The sequence below is a fragment of the Crotalus tigris genome, unplaced genomic scaffold, assembly GCF_016545835.1.
Source record: "Crotalus tigris isolate CLP2741 ecotype Arizona unplaced genomic scaffold, ASM1654583v1 scf7180000019721.812232, whole genome shotgun sequence".
NCBI classification, from domain to species: domain Eukaryota; kingdom Metazoa; phylum Chordata; class Lepidosauria; order Squamata; family Viperidae; genus Crotalus; species Crotalus tigris.
The window spans coordinates 175,585-198,300 of NW_024097681.1; the positions used below are offsets into that span (position 1 = coordinate 175,585).

At 41.4% G+C, this 22,716-nt stretch overlaps 1 protein-coding gene across 2 annotated transcripts in view; it reads right to left on the bottom strand.

The window, feature by feature from the left end:
• The window catches only part of KRI1 (KRI1 homolog), an 86,757-nt gene extending 72,088 nt beyond the window's left edge, over positions 1–14,669 (bottom strand). Inside the window, exons 1-4 of one of the 2 annotated variants that reach the window (XM_039364285.1) lie at positions 14,513–14,669; positions 14,352–14,416; positions 13,383–13,488; positions 13,126–13,228 (exon numbers count right to left, since the gene is read on the bottom strand). In XM_039364285.1, coding sequence (XP_039220219.1) covers positions 13,126–13,228; positions 13,383–13,488; positions 14,352–14,416; positions 14,513–14,594 — 356 coding nt within the window. In that variant the 5' untranslated portion in view covers positions 14,595–14,669. The remainder of the gene's footprint in view (positions 1–13,125; positions 13,229–13,382; positions 13,489–14,351; positions 14,417–14,512) is intronic. The other variant, XM_039364286.1, reaches the window with a different exon arrangement.
• Positions 14,670–22,716: the final 8,047 nt, after the last annotated feature.

The window sequence follows — 22,716 nt, forward strand, 5'->3', positions numbered from 1 at the left end:
TTGGAACTGTGATATTACCATATTTCCCCCAAAATAAGACCCATGCTGAAAATAAGCCTGGGAGAGTGGGCATGGCCAGCACAAGCAGCTTGCGCAAGCGGGGCCAAAGGTGTCCTTGGCACAGTGCAGGTAAGTCTGCAAGCAGAGGCAGAGGCGGGGGGAAGTGTTTGGGTGCCTATGGGGCACTTCAGAACCAAGTGAATCGCTTCGTTCTGAAGTACCCCATAGGCGCCCAAACACTTCCCTGACAGAGAATAAAAGCTCCGTTTGATTGCAAATGGGACGCTTGAAGACAGAGCTAATCACTCCATTTCAAAAAGCCCCATTCGCAAGGAGATGGAGCTTCCATTCTCTGTCAGATCTCCATTCAGGGGAAATGTTTGGGTGCCTACCGAGCGCTTTGGAATGAAGCGATTCGCTCGGTTCCAAAGTGCCCCATTGGCGCCCACTTTTGCCACGGAGATCTGATGGAGACTAGAAGCTCCATCTGCTTGTGAATGAGATGCTTGGAGACAAAGCTAATCACTCCATTTCAAAGCGCCCCATTTGTAAGGAGATGGGAGCTTCCTTCGCCTCCAGTCTTGGCAATTAGGTTTAAATAGCACGTAACTGATGCCGGAGGGGCTGTCCCGGGGGGAGGATTCTGGCTGGCCTGGAGTGTGCTCTACCGCTGCCTCTCAAGCTCCACCTTCACCCACTGCCAAGGATTTTCATGTCTGGCTGGCTTGAGAGACAGTGGCAGGGGGCAGCCCAGCAGCAGCAACAGCAGAATCCTCCCCCCGGGACAGAGCACTATGCCGACGCCACTGCTTCCCAAACCAGCCGACGCATATGAAAATCCTGGGTAGCAGGAGTAGGTGGAGCTTGGGAGACAGCATTGGGGCATGGCCCAGGACGGCCCAGTAGCAGCAGAATCCCCCCAGGACAGCCCCTCCAGCAGCAGCTACGTGCTATTTAAACCTAAGTGCCAAGACTGGAGCCTCAGGTTTGTAAGGGGGTAGAGGCTCCAGGCAGGGATGGTGGACACAATGGGACAGGCCAGGCGATGAGCAGAGAGCTCCACCGCATTGCTGCTTCCCCCTCGGAGCTGCAAGCATGAGGCAGTCTCCTTTAAACTCATCAAGGCTCCGATCTAGGCACTTAGAGTTAAATAACATGCAGCTGGTACCAGTGAGGCTGTCCCAGGGAAATTCTGCTGTTGCTCGTGGCAGTGGGAGCACCAGCGCGATGCACGTGGTGTCCTGCCACGAGTGGCTGCAGAAGTGGGAAGGCGCAACAGATGTTGGGTTTGGGAGCCTGACTGTGGTGGTCCTGTGGTAAGTGGATGTGGGGCGGGTGGGGCAGCTCTCCCCCACCTGCCTTGCCTTGTGGCGGCGATACCAGTCTCCTAGTGGATGGGGCTGTTGGTGCCACTGACATAAGGCGAGGCAGGTATAAGAAAAAAAAATGAGACACCCCTCAAAAATAAGACCTAGTACCTCTTTTGGAGGCAAAAAAAATATAAGACTGAATCTTATTTTTCGGGGAAACACGGTATATATGCTGATAGCTGCAAGAATGCTCTGCCTGTAAAAATGGAAAGATACTTTAATTTCCACAATGGATGACAGCTGGAAAAGACTTTGTGCTTGAGGTGGGAAAAAATGAAACTTTGATTTTAGGTTTTGCTGATTAAATAGGTTTGTTATGGAAATGGCTAGTATATATTACTATGTAAACGTAAAAGGCTAAGGTTGTATGTTTATTACTTTGTTCCACTGCACTAAAAAGTTGGATGTGAATGCTTTTCTTTTGCCTTTTATCCTATACTTTTTCCTCTTCCCTTTTTCTTCCCCTACTTTCCCATTATTTTTGTTTTTCTTTGTATTTTATATTTCAATAAAGTAATAAAACTTTTAGAATTTCAAGGAAAATTATTTCAGTCAAAATCATTGGTTTATAATTTGATCCAATTTTTCTTTATCCTGTTTTCTGAAACAACTAAGCAATTCTGCTATCTTCTATAACTTTTCAGATTCTTGAAGACAGCTATCACAACTGCTTGAAGACCTCCTTTCTGCAGAATAGAACACTTCATACCTCCAACATCTCTCATAAGTTCTTTGTAGGACTTTTATCACCAATTTTGTCAATCTTCTTTATAAATGCAGTGCCAAGAACTGACCACAAGATTTTAGGCATAATCTTTTAATGCAGAATAAAGAGGAAAGATGACTTGATTTTTACTTCTGTTGATGCAGCTTTTATTCATTTTGCAGCTTTTATTCTTTTTGCAGCAACATCACATTGTTGACTCTTGTTCAGTGGGTGATCCACCAAGACACCCAGATTCTTTTTACATATGCTACCCAGCATAGTCCACCATCATCTTTGCCATTCACTTTGGAGTTTTCCTACTTAATGTGAATCTTTGGATTTGTTCTTGTAATTCACATGGTATGGAACAGGCCTCTTCATTTTGGCTGTGACTAATTCAAAACCTTTCAAAGAATCCACCATCCATATACTGTTTAAGAGCACTAGAGAATAGCGTGTTGTATTATATACCAATATATACAGGGGGAAAGGAATTATTTGTTTTAGGGATTGACAAGCTCATTCCCAAACCTTTGCCATCAAACACTCCAATGGAAGCCTTTTGCATGAATGGCAAGAAAACTGTTGATTTATGCTACTGTTCTTGCAAATATATCTTAACTATTATCCAAGTCTTCTTCTTTATGGTTGTGTGTGGCATTATTCTCTATTGTGAATAACTGACTCATTTTGAATTTTTATAATTCTCATTCCCATCTTGGTTTTCTTCAGTTCACTTCGTTAACCAAATTGTCATTCTTATTTTTTCTCCTATCCTATCACAATGCATTACAAATTTTATTTGAAGATATTTCAATTAACCAATGTACTGCTCCTTTCTTCACTTATCTCTCATTACCTTTTTCTATCCTGTCCAAACAAATGTAAATATACTGTTGCATATCTTTTCTCTTTATAAGAAAGCACTCTATTGCTACTTTATAAACAAACCATCCCAATTTGAATTTGGCCATATTACTAAATATCTCTGCACATCAATGCCTGTGCATTAGGCAATGCCACCAGAGAGATCAGGAGAGTTGACTTTGGTGGCTGCACCGGTGCCGATGGCCACTGTTTGATAGCTGCCCGTCCCGGGAAATCGTAAAAGCCGGCAAAACAGTGATGATCAGCTGTTTTGCGGCTTGAAACTTCCCTCCCGGGCGAAGGGAGGGAGGTTAGCTTCTGCCTGGATAGAGGTAAAGCCTCACAACTTTCCCAGTTTTTTTTTTTTCTGGGAGATGAAGTGAGAGCTCCCTCAGAGTCTGGGTGTTGCTCCGTTTCCTTGGATGCCTTTGTTCTCCGAAGAGAACGAAGCTAGACGCTGCCTCCACTGCTGCTATCTGATGGGAACAGTAAGTTAACTCAAAAGCAGACAGAGCGGTCAGGAAGAGAAGAATTGATGATTTTACTTTAAACCTAACTCAGTTTGAATTAACATCTACTCCTGTTACTATTCTAATTGGAGTGAAGAAATATGGCGGAGGAATCCTCCTTCTTTGTCACTTTCTTTGAGAACTTTCACTTTCTATTTTTTACTTACTATTTTTAAACTGGCAACAAAGTTTTAACAATGTAATAGACTTGGTTCATTTTAAAGGGGAAAAATTCTTATTCCCTTTTTTTAAGGGGGAATTGTTTTTTCTTCTCCTTTGTTCTTATATTACTATTTTTTGAAAAAGGAAAGGGGGGGAAACGCCTCCTTTTTTTAAAAAAAATGGCTTCAAAACGTCCTGGACTTTCTTCTCTTTCTAAAACTTCAACTGCCTCTCCAGTAACTCAGACTGTACAACAACCCAAACCTAAACCTCTCCACCTTCGCCCCCACCTCAGGCACTTACACTTCAGGATTTACAAGATGCTTTAGATAAGACTTTGGAAAAATCACTAGAAAAAACAGCAGAGCTTCTGGCTCAAGAAAGTAATGAGCTCAGGAAAGATATTGTTTTGGCACTCCAAGGGCTTGCTGGCCTTGTGGAGAAGATTGACGACAGGGTGGATGAAGTGGTTGGTAATGTTAAAATATTACAAGATAGAGTTGAAAAAATAGAAGAAAATGTGGATGCTACACAGAATGAAATTATAGTGTCACAATACAGAGAAATGGAGTATGCTTTGAGAATAAGGGGCCTGAAGGAAAATATTAAGGAGAATATGAGAGAACAAATTGCAGCAGAACTGGCCTCTATTTTGGAAATTGATTCCGAAGAAATGTTGAAAGATATTGAAAAGATTTTTAGAGCTAATTCGTGGGTTGCAAAACAGAGGAAATTACCAAGAGATGTGCTGGTCTATTTTGCGAGAAAATCACTTCGTAATGAAATTATACAGGCCTTCTATAAACAAAGATTTCAGATTGCAGCTCAGGATGTGATAGTTTTAAAGGAAATACCTTCTAAAATTCTTAGAAAAAGAAAAGACTTTGCTTTTTTGGCTGAAGAACTTAAGAAGCGACAAATTCAATTTAGATGGGACATACCTGTTGGAATAGTGGTGACTTACACCGGTACACGATACTGTCTTAATACAGTTTCAAAAGCAAGAGATTTTTATGTTACTATTTTAAAAGCAAGTCCACCACCATCTCCAAGATCAAAGAAAGATGAGAGCAAGGCAGAAGCACAGTTGTCTGTAGGTTCAATGCCATCTTTGGGAGAAGAATTGTTGGTTGAAGTTATGCAACAGAATTTGCAAATAACAGAAGACCCAAGGGAACAGAGAATTACATGCGCTGCTTATAAACGTAGAGAAAGACAACAACAACAGCAACAACAACAAAAGGCAGATGATAGAAGTTTACCACAGTCTATTTCGGAGCCGGTGGGAGGAGCAAGGCCAAAGAGATCATCGACTGTAAATCTAGAGGCTTTGTTCCAAAGGCTTCATCCTGCCAAGGATGGAAAAGCTTCTAACCTGGAATGTTAATGGGCTTAACTCACCACAGAAGAGAAAGAAAATCTTTCATTATTTGAAACAACACAGAAATGATATTATTTGTTTACAAGAGACTCATATTATTTCTAAAGATCAAAAATATTTGTTTAATCCCTGGCTGGGGATACATTTTATAGCTCCTGCTTTGCAGAAAAAAGGAGGAGTAGTTATCTATGTGAGAAAGGAGCTTTCACCGAAGTTAACTGATTTTGACTTACAAGGAAGATATGCTATTATTGATTTACTAATAAATGATAAGAGAACTCTTCTTGTTGGTTTATATGCTCCCAATCAACAACAAAAATATTTTTATAAGTTGATTCACCAGAAATTAACTTCTTTGGATTATAAGTCAGTTATTATGATGGGAGATTGGAATGATGTTTTAGACTCAAGTAAAAAATAAGAAGGTTCCCTTTAAAGTTTCTAACCATGCAAGACTTCCTAAAGTTTTTTTTGACTTAAAGGATGATTTGGAACTTAGAGATATTTGGAGAGAACGGAATACTGAGGAAAAAGACTTTACTTTTTTTTCGGATAGACACCAATCTTATTTTAGAATTGATTTTTTCTTGGTTACTAGTGATTTCCTTTCTAGGGTGAAGAATATCAAGGTATTTCCTAGAATAATTTCAGACCATAGTCCGGTATGGTTGGAAATGTCATCGGAAGAAAGAACTGGAAGGACTTGGAGGTTGAATGAGAATTTATTTAGATATGAAGAGAATATACAGCGATGTAAAGGTTATTTAAAAGAATTTTTTGCTTGGAATATGAATAAGGATACTTCGATGCCAATGGTATGGGATTCTTGTAAAGTATATATGAGAGGGGTTTTGATTTCTATGAACAATGCTCACAGATGTAAACAGACCCAGAAACGTAAAGATCTTGAAGATGAGATTAAATGTAAGGAAAAGATTTTAATATCAAATCCAATGGACAATAAGTTAAAAGTTTCTATTACTTTGCTGAAGGAGCAATTTAATATGTTATTAGCAGATCAAATGGCAACTAATTTGAGGTATACATTTTGTAATGCAAATAAACCTGGTAGATGGTTGGCTTATCAATTATGTAAGAAACAGAAATCGAGGATTATAGATAAAATAATTTATAAAGGTAAAGAAGTCTACCAACAAAATTTGATTAAAAAGTCTTTTTTAGATTTTTATTCTAAATTATATCCTAGTGAAAGTATACAAACTTCAGATATAGAAAAATATTTACAGGGAGCACATTTTCCTAGACTTACGTGTGATCAATGTGATGGGATTAATGGTTTAATTACTTCTGAAGAGATTATTTTTGCAATTAAACAATTGAAGGTTGGTAAGACTCCAGGTACTGATGGGTTAACAGCGATTTATTACAAGATGTTATCTGAAGAAATGATAGAACCATTAAAGGTACTTTTTAATGATATTTTATCTGGAGCAGAATTACCTCCATCTTGGAGAACGGCCTTCATATCATTAATTCCAAAGGATGGCCAGGATCTGTCCCAAACGAGAAATTATAGGCCTATATCTCTTTTAAATACAGATTATAAGATTTTTGCAAAGATACTGGCAAATAGATTAATGCAGGTTTTAAAACAATTGATTCATACTGACCAATCTGGATTTATAATGGGGAGATATATGAAAAACAATGTAAGACAAATTGTTAATTTAATAGAGTATTTGGATAAGAACAACCAAATCCCTGCTGCTTTAATATTTATAGATGCTGAGAAAGCTTTTGATCAATTAGATTGGAATTTTCTACTGAAAGTTGTAGAGGAAATGAATTTTGGAGATAAATTCTTGTCTGCTCTCAAGGCCATTTATCAACAACAATCGGCACAAATTATAATTAATGGGGGATTAACAGACGTATTTAAAATAGGAAAAGTACAAGACAGGGTTGTCCTGTATCCCCCTTGCTATTTGTATTAACAATGGAGATTTTACTTATTAAAATTCGAGATTCATCTAGATTAAAAGGAATAAAAATAAGTAAGATTGATCATAGGCTGAGAGCTTTTGCTGATGATTTGGTTGTGACATTATCCCATCCAACAGATTCGGTCAAAGATCTGGTTGAAATTTTAGCACAGTATGGACAGGTCTCTGGTTTTAAGGTAAATAAGAATAAAACTAAAATATTATTGAAAAATATGTCTAGGAAGGGAAAAGATTTTATAGCTGAAACAACCGGTTATGAAATAGTTAATAAGGTTAAGTATTTAGGAGTTTATATTACAACATCTAATGGAAAATTGTATAAGAATAATTATGAGCGCTTATGGGTTAAAGTTCAAAAAGATTTAAATGATTGGCAAAAGCTACAACTATCGTTATTGGGGAGAATTTCAGTAGTGAAGATGAATGTTCTACCAAAGTTTCTTTTTTTGTTTCAGATGATACCCATTTTAAAGAAGGATGCTAATTTGGATGAGTGGCAGAAGGGTATTAATAAATTTATTTGGGGTGGGAAGAAATCAAGGGTAAAGTTTAAGATTTTACAAGATGCTCGAGAAAGAGGTGGACTTAAAGCACCAAATTTGAAATTATATTATGATGCGGCCACTTTAACTTTAGTAAGTGACTGGCTTAATTTAACAAATAGAGATATTCTTGTTCTTGAAGGGTGGGATTTATTATATGGTTGGCATGCATATTTAATTTTTGATAAGAAAGTAGATTTGGTCTTTAGGTCACATATTTTAAGATATGCTTTACTTCGAGTTTGGAAAAAATATTATTATAAGTTAAATTATAAGATACCTATTTGGGGGAATCCCTGGACAAGCAATCCAGGGTGTTTCCAAGGGGGTGAATTTTGACAACATTTCGTATAAAGAGTTACTTACTTGGTCGGGTACTGATTGGCAATTAAAGTCTTCTGATGTGTTAAGGCAAGAAAACATTTTACAATCATGGTTTCAGTATTTGCAAATTGTGCAGAGATGGACTTTGGATAAGAAAGTGGGAATTACTTTAGTAGATGAAAATTTGGTAATTCAGATTAAGGATCAGAAATGTGCCCATATTAAAAGAATTTATAATGAGTTAATAAAATTGGATTCAGAAACCGAGTTAGTTAAAGATTGTATAATTAAATGGGCCCAGAATATTCAAGAACCGATTTCGTTGGACTTATGGGAGGTAATTTGAACTAGAAATGTTAAATTTACGCAGGCCCAGAATTTGAGGGAAAATTTTTACAAAATGTTTTATAGATGGCATTTGGATCCTAAAAAGTTGTCCTGTATGTACTCGAACCTGCAACCTAAATGTTGGAGATGTGGTTGCTTGGATGCAACCTATTTTCATGTTTGGTGGACTTGTAAAGTTATTAAAGCCTTCTGGATTATGATTTGGTGGAACATTCAAAAGGTTTTTAAAAGGAAGATTAAGTTTACTCCTCAACTGTTTCTTTTGGGAATTTTCGTGGACTTTAATATTAAAGAAACTATTTTAATGCTGAATTTAATAACAGCAGTAAGATTACTGGTGGGTCAATACTGGAAGAAGGATACTCTGCCTTCTTTAGAAGAATGGGTATTTAAGGTTTCTAATTTAGCAGAAATGGCTAAAATTTCTGCTTATTTAAAGGACCATTCACAAGAGAGATATTTTAACGTATGGAGAAGATGGATAGAATATGTTCAGAAGAAATATGGAACTACAAAGTTTCACTTATTCTATGAGTAATGATTTTGTTTATAAAGTTATGATGTTAAAGTTTGAAGAGAGTTAAGGGTTTTTATGATTTTGTTCATTGTATAATTAGTAAACTTAAATAGATTATGTTTAATATGTTTGCATAATCCTGTATTTTGCTCTGGATGGGTTGAAGTTTAAGTAGTTCAGATAAAGTAGAAATAGTCTTATAGTATATAATACTAATGTTTTAATTTTGAGAGAGGAACTGCTCGGGCATTTCCCCTGGACCACATCAAGAGGGAGGAGAAGAAAGTGAGAAGTAAGTACGAAGGTTGAGGTGAAGGAGGAGAGGGGGTGAGTGAAGAAAAAGAGGGAAAGAAGTAAGTTGGTTTGAGGTGGGATGCGGTTTGGGGGGAAATGGGCGGGCAAGACCGAATGTGGTGTGTATCAATTTGTTTTATTTTTTATCTGAAGTATTTGTAAGGTTGTTATGTATTGTAAAGTTGAAAATAAAAAAATTTACAAAAAAAAAAGAGAGAGATTAGGAGAGTTAGGGAACATGGATACCATTCAAGCTATGCTGGTTGAAAGTGCTCCTGTTTATGTATTTATGTGCTGCCCATCTCATCCAGATGACCATGGATGGCTTACAAACATTAAAACAGGCACACATTAAAATAATAAAACAATAGAAACAATAATAAATAGCATTAAAAGATGAGGAGAGGAATATGAAGTACATGGGAAGAGGTGGGGTCTTTCCTAATCCAACCACCATTGCAAAATGTGCACCCCTTACAAAAGGTCAAAAGAATGGGTACAAATCTCACTTTGGGCAGTACAATGTTCCAAAGGGCAGGAGCCACAACAGAAAAAGCTCTTCTCCTAGACCTGGCCAGCTGGAATTCCTTGACTGACAGGGTCTGCAGCATGCCCCCTCTGCTGGCACAGGTGGGGCAGACTGCTCGAGGCCGAGATGGTCACTCGGTGATGGGAAGAAAGAGGACTGGGAAGAAAGAACCCAAAGAGTAACTTTCACCCAAGGAGATCAGAAGAAGACTCGAAAGTAAAGGATGGAAATGTTTTCTGACGATGAAGAATCAGACAAGCAGTCAGACCTGATGGAAGGGATCTTGAAGTGAGCCATACATTACATGGTGGAAGTTTTCAAGGACCTGAAAGCCAGATCCCTGAACTGCCAAGAAAAGAAAGAACTAGCCAAGGAAGTCGAACACGGTGAAGAAGAGACTGTAACAACCGAGGGAGGTGGCAGGCAGGGCCGCAGGGTCGACAGAAACTACTCAGGCAGTCTGACAACAAGCCATCCCTTGGAGGGTTCGGTCCCCACGATCACCTCGAAAGAGAACTCCCCTGGACGAGCCAAAGCTAGTTCCATTGGGAGTTAAATTTGATGGGGATCCTCAACAACTGGGATTCTTTTTGGCTCACATCCTCACATACATTCAGGTGTATGGGAGGTCTCTCCCCAACAATGCAGCTAAGATCAGGGTCATCACCCTAGTCCTGGAAAGGACTGCTGCCAGATGGATGGTGACCCTATATAACTGCGACGCTCCTGAACTCTGAAATTTTAACTGGTTCATGACCTTCCTGAGACGCCAGTTTGAAGATCACTTGGCAGACCAGAAGGCTTGGGATCATATAAAAACAGTGAAACAGGGGCATTGACCAGTGGCCAAATACACAGAGGAGTTTCACGACTTGGCTTGCCGCCTCAACTGGCCCAAAGACATCCTGAAAAGCTGTTTCCAAGATGGGCTAAACAACGACCTGTGTAGCCCAGGGAGCACCAGCTTGCCTGTATATCAAGCCGGTGTGTACTAGCTGAAGAAGTGGAAATCGACCAGACCTGCAACCTGTACCTTCCTACAAAGTCAGGGGGGAGCCAGCCGGAGAAGAGAAGAGAGGCTAGCAAAACCTCAGTGAACCAACCACATTCCTCTGCCTGATTCAAGTACGGCAGTGTTTCCCAAACTTGACAATTTTAAGGCATGAGGACTTCAACTCCCAGAATTCCACAGCCAGCAATGCTGGCTGTGGAATTCTGGGAGTTGAAGTCTACATGCCTTAAAATTGTCAAGTTTGGGAAACACTGAAGTACGGCAAAGAAGGGCATCTTGCCATGGAATGCTGCAGCAAAATTCCGGCTAGGAAGTCGGATCGCTCCTCTGAGAAGAAGCCAAGTAAAGCTACCCAGCGCTTGAAAGACACGGCCATGAAGTCCATTGGACGTTGTGGAGCTCCCCCAAGCCCCAAAGGCTGGGAGTACAGCTCCAATCCCACCGGGCGACGAGTCGGGGACGCTGGAGAGCAACTATGATGATGACCCATTGGTAAGTGGGCCGATAGACCCCATAACTATGCCCATAGAACTGTCGATCCCAGGCATGGGCAGGAGAATGACCGTAACTGCACTGCACCAGTACTTAATAAGCCCCAGCCTAGTTGGGAAAATAGGAGTTCCCCCTAGGAAACTCAAGGACCCCATCACCTTTTGTCAGCTCAACGGGTCCGTGGCAGGGGGCATCCCAGCAAGCTTTGTCATAGAACAAAAGGGTCAATCAATCAATTTCAACTTCTTGCGAAAAAAAAAAACATCTCGCAAAGTTGGAATTGATTGACCTTTTTTTCCCCCAGATACTTCTTTTCGTTTCCCTGCACACTGTGGTGACGGATCACAAAGGAGAAACAGTACAGGGCTGGGAGTCAGGTAAGCAAAGAAATGCAATTCCTGGGGGAAGCAAGGGCATCTGGGTGGTGGTATGGCAAGCTCTCTAGCTCCAAGGGGAAGGGGCAGCCAGCATGGGTGCTGACGGCGGGAAACCTGCCTGCTTCACCGCCCTATCTCCCTGAGCCTCCGGCACTCCACCTGTTGCTTTGGTCCTGGGGCAAAGGCCCCCCGCTTCGGCCAGAGGAGCGTCGTCCTGGCTGCCATCTCAGCGCCTTTCCCATCGCCACCCAGCACGGCTGCCCCAGGGCTGGCTTGGCACAGGAAGGGCACGCACCCCGCCTGCTTCACCACCCTCTCCCGAGCCTCCAGTGCTCCAACTGCTGCTTTGGTTGGCCTGGCCACTGCCCACTATGGCCACCCCAGGGCTGCAGGAACTGGCCTGGCACGGGAAGGGCACACTCTGTCTGCACCGGTGCCATACCTGGCCTGCCACCACACTATCTACCCCATGCACAGGCCCTGTCCCACCCCCCACACTCATAGCCTACTGGTACTGGCAAAAAGTAAGCTCTCCCCAAAGAAAATCCTAGTGCTTATTTCAGAGCCCAAAAGAAAGTAAGACCGGGTCTTACTTTCAGGGAAACACGGTAGATAATGGAATTTTTTCCAGAATAAGGAATCAGTATGGGTAATCTTCAGACAAACACAATTTTTGTTGGATGAGATTATAAACCAAGGAGCTGGCTACAAAGCAAGTCAAACATTCTTTATACAATCTAATTGCTGCTACATTATTTTAAACAAATACACATAGGTGCAGGGATATCACAGACAGACCTCAATCTACAACCATTCAGTGACCATTTAAAGTTACAACAGCACTGAAAAACACTGATTTATAACTGATCCTCACATTTACAAACATTGCTCACTCCCTAGGTTCACATGATCAAAATTTAGACACTTGGTAATCAGCATCTATTAATGATAGTTGTAGCATCTTGGGACCATGTGATCCCATTTGTGAACTTCTCAGTCAGCTTTCAACAAGCAAAGTCAATGGGAAAAGCTTTGCAACCACAATTCATTTAACAACCATAGCAAAAAATGCTGTAAAATCAGGCCCATCTTACTTAAAAACCACTTTGCCTAGCAATAGAAATTTTGGTCCCAACTGTGATTGTAGATTGTATAGCGTATTAATGAATATTAAAAATTACATGCCAAAGAAATGACATAAAAAAATAGATAGCTTTCAGGAAATCTGTTTCATGGTAAAATGCATATTCCCCATTGAGTGCTTGCTTCCTCTCTTATAATTCGTTCTTTGAGAGTGAATGTAAATACAATTCTCTTCTTGCTAATTATCCCAGGGCCCAGGTAAGTATTTGAAAGACAACGCAGGGGGGGGGAAGAGACGAGAGGAAAACTAAGATAAAATCATAAGCACAGTTGTGGTCATGTGATTTTCCACTTAGCAATTTAGTTCCTAATCCTAGTCGTGATCACTAAATGAGAACTACTTGTACCATTGAAAAAATACTTGAACATAGAAGATATTTGGACTTAATATGAAGATAAAGATTCAAATACGTATCTTCTGCGTTTTGTCAATGACTTGATAAACCTCAGAAAATAAGTGTAAAATGTACCTAATGCTATCCCAATTACATTCCTTCCTGAAATCATTTAAGCAAAGATAAACTCTTAGTGCTCAACATCTCTAACCTAAATATTAATTATGAGGTAGTTCAACTTTTTATGTCTTACCCTGCCTTCTCCACCATAACTTTTCTCTCATAATCCTTAAGAAACATGGGTTTTTTTCCCTTATTTGTAGAAGTCTTCTTACAAACAATGGCTGAACAAGAATCTGAAAAGAGAATCAAGCATAACTGATCACCTGACAACTTCAAGTAAAGTAAAATATCATTACCCAACCCAAATAATGAAATGTGTGTATTTATATTTGGATAAAGCCACTGGACAGTTGCCTTAATCCAAAACAAATTGTAAATCATACTCACCTTCCTCAGTGTAGAAAGCGACGTTCTTTTGATAAATTCGGGGATCCTTTGTTTTTAATAAGCCTAACATGGAATAAAAAGCACGATCCAGTTTGGGGTCAAGTTCCTATCATACAAGGAAAGAACCACCAAAAGTGAATATTACCATTAGAAAAACAAATAGTTGCTCTGTGGTACTATTTTTCAATTTTTCCCAGCAAAGATAGAACCCGAAAAGTATAAACAACAGAAAGCTTTATAGCCTGTCCTTTATAACAGAGTCCCTTAGGACAGAGATCCCCAATCTTTTGGGCACCAGGGACCGGTTCTGTGGAGAGAGGTTTTTCTGCGGACTGGGGGATGCATGGTTTTGTGTGCTGCCTGCACCCCACTGATGTGGCTTTGCTTGTTTGTGTGGCCTAATTGCAGGTATGCCGCAGCCCAGTACTGGTCCAAGGACTGGGGGTTGGGGATCCCTGCCTTAAGAGGTCTGATCCTGCTGTCCTTCAAAAGAGTCCTGAAGACAGGGCCCTTTCCCCAGAAAAGAGTTTTATGCCGTGCTTATTGCTAAGAAGCCTCCCTGGCCCTCTCCATGTCTTTTATCAGTGCTTTTAATTTATTGCTTTTGCTTTTAATCCTTGCAAGACACAGAAAATCTTCAATGAGTGGAAAGCATTAGAGATAAATTCAGAATTTAAAAATTTAAATTATAAGCAACACTTCTAGGAAGGTGATAAGAACCGCGTCCCCTGGCAGAAATTATCAGAGTTCCCCTTGCGAACCCCTGGGAGGGCAGTGTTTCACTTGCATAGGGAAACGGCCTCTAAACTTCATCCCAACCGTACCTCCGAATGCTTTGGAATTTCAGTTTTCAGAGTACCAAGGGAACAACACTCGTCAGGAAACGCAACCCGATTCTCCCGGATTAACGGAAATTAGATCTTCTTGTCACTATCTGCCCCTCAAATTAGCGGCATAACGCCTACCCACCTCTTCTTCGCTAGACGCCGACTCGGAACTCGAGGCTTTCTCCTCTTCCCCATATTTGTCCTGCACTGAGGGAGCGAGAAACCAGGCATTACCTGAAGACAGCCCAAAGGCCGTAACAAATCCTCCAAAGCCCAAACCCCACCACTTTGTCCACAACTCACGCCGCTGCAGCTCCTCGCGACGCCGGTACTTTCCATAACGTGCAGCAAACGCCGCGTTGACCCGCAACGACTGCCCAGACATCGCGTTATCACTCGGCCCTTTTGCACTGCAGCAGGTTCATTTCCGGGCCGCTCAGCACGGAAAGGGTTGGGTTCACCAGCGGAAATAATTGGATCTCCTCCCAGTCGCCAGGAAGCTATCAATCAGCAAGTTGTTCCACTGGAGTGAATGCTTTGGAGGCGGAGGCCAATAGACTACGCAGAACTTGCCCAAGAGTAGGCGGGACGAATGTCCTCACAGTCACTCTTCTCAAGCGAGGCAGAATTCCAAAACGGGATGGCTTCTTAAAAATGTAAACGCATTATTAGTTAAGAGCTTCTAAACTGAACATATCAAGCATCATTTTAGAGATAGTGATGTCGTATGATTATAAAATGCAAAAAAGTATTTTACGTTTTTCATTTAATCAGTATGTACCTATTTTTTTTCTATACGTATGTTTGTGAATGCATAAACATGCGCGCAAAAATGAAGCTTTATGCATTTGATAGCCTATTTATGTATAAATCAAATTTATTGGCAGCTCACTTCAATAAACTTATTGTTGTTAATTGCGAAGTCGTGGTCCGACCCATCATGACCCCATGGACAACGTTCCTCCAGGTCTTCCTATCCTCTACCATCTTCTGGAGTCCATTTAAGTTCATACCTACTGCTTCAGTGACTCCATCTAGCCATCTCATTCTCTGTCGTCCCATTCTTCTATTGCCCTCAATCTTTCCCAGCATTAGGCCCTTCTCCAGTGAGTCCTTCCTTCTTATGGTCTAACTTTCACAGCCATACATTGCAACTGGGAAAACCATGGCCTAGAGTATACACTTTTGTTGGCAGGGTGATGTCTCTGCTTTTTAGTATGCTGTCTAGATTTGCTGAAATGAGATGATGGGTGGCAGGGAGAAAGTGGAACTGCTTAATTCATTGTTTGCATCTGTCTTTATGCAAAAGAAAAAATAGTCCAACTTATCAAAAGCAGCACTATAGGTAACAGAATAGGAACGCAAGTCAAAATAGGCAGGAAAAAGGGAAAGAACATCTATTCACTCTAGATGAGTTCAAATTACCAAGACCAAATGGATTACATCCAGTGGTGGAATTCAAATATGTGAACAACTGGTTCTCTGTGTGGATGCTGCTTCCGGAAGTCCATTCTGGGCCTGGTCAACAAAAAATTAGCTACCGGTTCTGTCGAAGTGGTGCTAACCCTTCCAGGGTTCTGAAGGAGCTGGCAGATGTGAGCTCAAAACCACTGAATAAAATCTTTCAAAGCTGAAGCACCAGAACTACCAGAGGACTAGAAATGAGTTGATGTTCCAATCTACAAAAAGGGAGAAAAAGTGGATCCAGGAAACTATAAATCAATCAGCCTGACATCAATACCTGGAAAGATCCTGGGAAAGATAATCAAGCAGCACATTTGTGAGCACCTAAAAACAAGACAATTACTACCGTGTTTCCCCGAAAATAAGACTGGGCCTTATATATATTTTTTTTTGCCTTATTTTTTTTTTTTGTCTTTTTTTGCCTTTGTCTTATTTTTTTCCCAACACATGCCTTGACTCGCGGCTGCCATAAGGTGCCGCCGCCACAAAGTGAGGCAGATGAGGGAGAGCTGTCCCACGCACCCCACACCCATTTACTGCAGGACCACCGCAGCCAGGCCTCTCACACCCCAACAACTGTCACGCCCCCCACTTCTGTGGCTGCTTGTGGCAGGACACCACATGGTGCATCATGCAGGTGCCACCACCGCCACGAGCAACAACAAAATCCACCGGGATGGCCTCATTGGTGCCAGCTGTGCACTATTTAACTCTAAGCGACTAGACCGGAGTCTCGGCGGGCTTAAAGGAGACTGCCTTGCGCTTGCAGCTCCGAGAGGGAAGTGGTGGTGGAATGCTTCACTTGTCGCCTGGTCTGCCTCCCCATTGCAGCCACCATCTCTGCCTGGAGCCTTACCAGCCTGAGGCTCCAGTCTTGGCATTTAGGTTTAAATAGCGTGCAGCTGGCACAGGTTGGGCCATCCTGGGGAGATGCTGCTGCTGCTACTCTGCCATGCCCTGCCACTGCCTCCCAGGCCAGCCAGCGTGCATGAAAATCCTGGGCAGTGGGCCAAGGTGGAGCTTGGGAGGCAGCTGTGGGGCGCGGCCCAGCCCAGCAGCAGCAGCAGAATCCTCCCCCTGGGACAGAGCACCCCATCACCACCACTAGCTCCCAAGCCAGCTGACGCATGAAAATCCACTGCCACCCGGGATAGAGATCTGATGTGATTCGTCTCCTTGCGAATGGGGTGCTTTGAAATGGAGCGATTAGCTCTGTCTCCAAGCGTCCCATTTGCAGCAAACAGAGCTTCCAGTCTCAATCAGATCTCCAGGGGAAAAGTGGGTGCTTATGAGGCGCTTCAGAACCAAGTGAATTGCTTCATTCTGAAGCACCCCATAGGCGCCCAAACACCACCACCCCCCGCTTCTGCCTCCAAGCACAGACTTACCTGCTCTGCCAAAGAGCCAGCGGCTGCGACTGCTGCTGGACACCATCAGCCCCTACGTGCTCGCCGCCGCTTATGCTGGCCACGCCCACCCTCGGGCTTATTTTTGGAGTGGGGCTTATATTAGGTCCACCCCAAAAAATCAGGCTTATTTTCGGGGTGGGTGTTATTTTTGGGGAAACATGGAAGAAGCCAGCATTGGTTTGCCACAAATAAACCATGTCAGACAAACCTTGCCTTCTTTGACAAAGTGACTAGTGGTTAAGGGAAACACTATGGGCATAGTTTATTTAGATTTCAGTAAGCCATTTGACAAAGTAAACCATTTTACATAAAGGCAAAAGAAACCAAATGCACAGTTATAAAATAGGTGGTATCTGACTCAATAGTAGTAACTGAGGGAGGGGCCTAGGTATCCTAGCCAACCACTACTTAAGCATGTGCCAGCAGTGTGCTGCAGCAGCCAAAAAAACTAATGCAGTCCTAGGATATATCAACACAGGGATAGCATGAAGACAAGAAGTGATAGTATCACTTTACACTGTGCAGATGAGAACGTGCTTGGAATACTGTGCCCAGTTCTGATCATCATGATATAAAAAAGATGTTAAGACCCTGGAAATTGTGCAAAGAAAATCAATAAAGATAATAAATGCCCTGAAGGCTAAATCTTATGACAACAGTTGAGGGACTTAAGTATGTCAAGCTTATCAAAGAGAAGAACTAGGGCTGATATAGCAGTCTTCCAGTTTTTTTCAACATTCCTTAGGGGCAGTCACAAAGAAGGGGGTGATCCATCCTCCAAAGCACCTGATGGCAGAAGTAACAGTTGGCAGATCATAAAAAATTGATCCAACCTAGAACTAAGGAGAATTTTTCTGACAATTAGAATAATTAATTAGTGGAACAGGTTACTTCTTGGAGTTGTAGGTGATCCATCACTGGAGGTTTTTAAGAAGAGATTGGACAGCCATTTGTCTGAAATGGTATAGAATCTTCTGCTTGAGCAGGGGGCTGGACTAGAAGACCTCCAAGGTCTCTTCCAACTATTATTCTATGTTCTATAACAGTCAAACCCAGGAAGCCACCAAAAGACAGGAGTTGGAAGCTGCCGCTCTCCATAAGGTGATCTACAAGTCTCAGGAACTTCAACAAGCCAGAACAATAATGAGGGATACTTGAGTTGTATTCTACTTGAATTTACTCAGTTTACTCAAACCTGATAACATGATGTAAAATATACAATAAATGTAAATAAATAATATAAATAAAGACAACAGACAGAATTATAAACTGACCATATATACTGTAATGTACAAAACTAAATTGTGGTTGAAAATGTGTCCTGATCTCCAGGATAGTATTTATTTTAGATTCAGATTATATAACAAGATTGTAAGATAGTTTTTATTGTCATGTTTTACTGTGAGCACACTGGCACATATTAAAAATTAAATTCTATTCTCAAAAAAAAAATACATATCTAGATACACACACGCGCGCACACACACACACACACACACACACACACACACATATTAATCACTGTCCATTTTGAATACATAGCAGAAAGAGGAAACTTGAGAGTTCACAAGGTTGATACTATATGGAACAAAACTGATTGAATCTAGATGTTCTGCTTCGGATACCACGAAGCCTCCTCCCAGAAGGTAACAAGGAAAACAGGTCATGAAGAGGATATATAGCATCCCAGACAATACTGCGGACCCTACTCAAGCATCGCTTATATGCTATGTCCTGGATCAGACATGTCAAACACAAGGCCTGGGGGCCAGATGCGGCCCACAAAGTGGTTTCATGTGGCCCACGAAGCCATCCTGGAAACAATGAGGGAACGGCCCCAGCTGCCTTGGCCCTGGCCCAGGCCGACCGGGAGCCAATGTACTATTTTGCGGTGGCCATCTATGTTGAAGTGCATTCAGTCTTAGCTCCACAAGGCTGTCTGGAAACAGCAAGGAACCAGACCCTGCCGCGGCGGCCCCGCCCCCTGGGTGCATGCTGGGGAGGTGTCACTCTTTGTGAGGAATGAAGAAATGGACCATGCCTTGGCGCTTGCCCCAATCTCACCCCCTTCTGCCAGAGACCCTCAGATCTGTCCCACTCCTGCCCAGGCCCCCACAGGCACCTTTGATGCGAATGATGTAGAGCTGGCCACACCCACTCCATCCACGCCCATCCAGTAGGCCGCACCCACCCTAGCACACTCACTCAGCCCCCCAAGGGCAACCGCAATGCTGATGCAGCCCTCAATGAAATTGAGTTTTTATGCTATCCTCATCACTCTCTGTACTGCCTTCCTGCCTGAAGCAATAATGCTTCCAAACCAGATAGTAGTGCAATATGACAGGATGCTCTTGATCATCCCTCCATAGAAAGTGGTAAGAACAGGGGAAGGAGAATGTACTTTTCTCATGCGACACAGAAAATGCAGGCGCTGCTGTGCGCACTTCACCAGTGTCTCTGTTGAACAACCAAGCATCACTGTCATGTATCAGCACATATTCGTTTACCACATTTTACAAGTTAGCTATCGAACAACTCATTTTATTTTTTAAAAAATATAGTATTATGTTAATATGGCCAATTGTATTATTCAGTAAACACTCAATAATTTATTGAGTAAAACAATAAAGAAAAGAGCCCAGTTCTTCAGTAGTTATTGTTGTCAAACAAAAAGTGCTAAAAGCAGGTGTAGTAACATAAAACCTTCCTAATTATGTTAAATTCTGTCATCCCCAACTATTGGCCATACAGGTTAGGCTGATGAAAACTGAAATCTATCATTTGGAAAATTACAGGTACTTCTAGTTAATAGTTAAGTAATCCTAATTGAATTGCTATATTCATACATGTCAATTCTTGATAAATTAACATGATTTATTAAATTATAATCAATCTCCTTTGATTCATGCTGTAAAAATACTAGTCAATGATATTTTATCTTATCAGGTTATGCAAAGCCAGTCCATGCATTTGTTTAAAGTTTAGTGTATTGTGTGAATTCATAATACTGAATTAAATAAATCATAAGTAAATTACATGTAATAAACATTGCTTTTCTTTAAGAAACAAAACATACTGTAGATCCATTAGGAATTAAGTGACTTGTTTCTTACAAATGAGATTTTTTTATGTTCTCTACTCTCAGCTGTTCATGATTTCCTGGTAGATGCTGGCATTTGGCAAGGATTTAAAGAAACAAGTTGCAAAACTGCTCAGCTGTTTAAGCTTTCATTTTTAAAAATGTTCTATCTATCTCCTCCTTTCTTACGTCTATAGCTGCACTCAGCCCTCTTCTATCCCTTACAATGCTTGACAAGCAGGCAGACAGCTGCTATTACAAAATGTTTAGCTTCCTTCCTTTTCCGTATCACTGAAGACCACACCTAGCAGCTGGGACATTATTCTGGGTGATAAAGTTCAACTCTCTAAGCCACAGGTTCCTTTCATAGTTTTCTTTCCAACATCAAGTAGTTCTGCTGTGCTATTTTGGTGTCTCAGCATTGTGAGGGCTGCATTGGAAACACAAACCCAGTACAATCCCAACACAGATTGAAAAGGTAAAGTCTTTTCCTCCCAATGAAACATCAACAAGCAGGAAATCTGAGTTATGGTTTCCACAAGTTATATAGTAGCAATCTTCAAAAAGTAGAATTAAGACTATGGGAACAATTCCCTCTAGATTTGCTGGAGATTCACCAAGGCCTATAATGCATATATTGGGCAGAGGATTCTGTCAACTAGAATATCCTTACTGGAGAAAGCAGTTTTTGAATTGGGTGATGCCTAGTGCAACTTTCACTTCTCTTTTCATCCTAGAGACACGATACAAAAATCTTGACTTTACCAGGTACATTTTGCATCGTCTGAATCCAGTTTACCTTGTCAGAGTAACTTCAATAGTATTAATTTTACTTCTTCTATGTCTGTCTGTAATGACCCTGCTGTGAGGACCTGTTTAAATATTAGTTATCAAAAAACAGTAAATTCTACCATCAGTTTGATTTTGTATTGCTGCACATATTTAAGAAATATAAAGTGCAATCACAAACTTAAATTACTTTTTCAGGGCTGGGACAATGTATTTCTGATAAAATTGCCTGACCTCTGGAGTTATAAGAGTTACCAGATGTTCCAAACTAGGGATGGGGCAGCCTATGGCCATCTAAACACTGCTGAACTACAACTCTCAAAAGTCTAGCTGCTATGATCAACCTAGCCTCATTTGATGAATGGTTTTCTTTTCTGTGCTCAAATTGAAATGAGCCAAAAGAGTTGAGGGAAACAGACTTGAATTGCTGTTAATGAAATATAACAGAACTGGCAGAGGGAAAATCATGTATTTTAAAAGAATAAAAAAATATGTTTACCCTTTTTACCCCTTAAAAAAGTGCCTTTGAATCAGTCTTGACTCATGGAGTATATATGGACAAGTCCCTGCAGTGATCTTGGCAACATTTGCAGAAGTGATTTGCCCTTCTCATCTCAGGGCTGAAAGTGACTGACTCAGTCACCTGCTGGTTCCATATCTAAGGCAAGACAAGAACTCACAGGTTTCCCAGTTTCTAACCTGGTGCCTTTAACCATGTCAACAAACTGGTTTCATTAACTGGCCTTACATTTCTAATATCCTTCAAGGTTCAGTCCAAAAGGGAGAGATCTGTTCCATTTGACCTCACTTGAAGTTATTCTAATTTATTTATCCTTATAGGAGTAAAAATAAAATATGGATTGCTATTTAAGAGCTGACTTGCTTCAAGTCTCTCTTTAGCTGTAAATCCTATTTGGCAAGGTCAAATCTTCCTGAGAAAGCTATTAAGAAGTTTTTAAAAATTCCATAAATGTAAGCCCAGGCTCCAGGGTGAATTCAAAAAGAATACTATCAAGGTTCCCAAACCTCTTTTGCTACATCTCATGGTCACTAAATTTTGTCCATAGGAGAAATGTTTCTAATATTGCAATAGGAAATACCATTAGAAGGATTTAATTATGGAAGAAGTTTTCAACCTTTAGAAGTGTATCCTTGAGAATCATATATAGGAAGGATTCTGATACCATAGCATTCTTAATGGTGCTGATAGTAAGAAGCATCAGAGCATACAAATTTTCAAAGTTGGTAAGGCTTCCATGACTGTGATATGAAGCAGCCTTCTTCCATTTACAGTATAGAGCCGTGGTGGTGAACCTATGGCATGCGTGCCAAAGGCAGCATGCAGAGCTGTCCCTGTGGGCATGTGCGCCATTGCCCCAGAGGGATGCGGGCCGGGCTGCTCCCCTCCACCTCTTGACCTCTCGCTCTCTTTCTCTCTGCACTGCGAGTCAGGGAACAGCTGCAAGAGCTGGGTGGATCCGGGCTGAATGGTGGAGGCAGGGCTTTTTTTTGTCATACAATGCACAGAATGGCATTCTGGCACCTTTTTTTGAATGGAAGCTGCCAGCGTGAGTCCAGGCCTTTTTCAGGCCTCTGGAGCCCGGATCCATGGCCGTGGAGTGATTTTGCAGCCCCCCAGAGGCCTGATCTGGGCTCTGGAGGTTTTTTCCAGGCCTTTGGAGCCCGGATCCATGGCCGCGGAGTATAAGAAATGAGCTTAGATGATGAGTCCTAGAATTCCCTACCCAGCAAATCTGGAAGGAAGA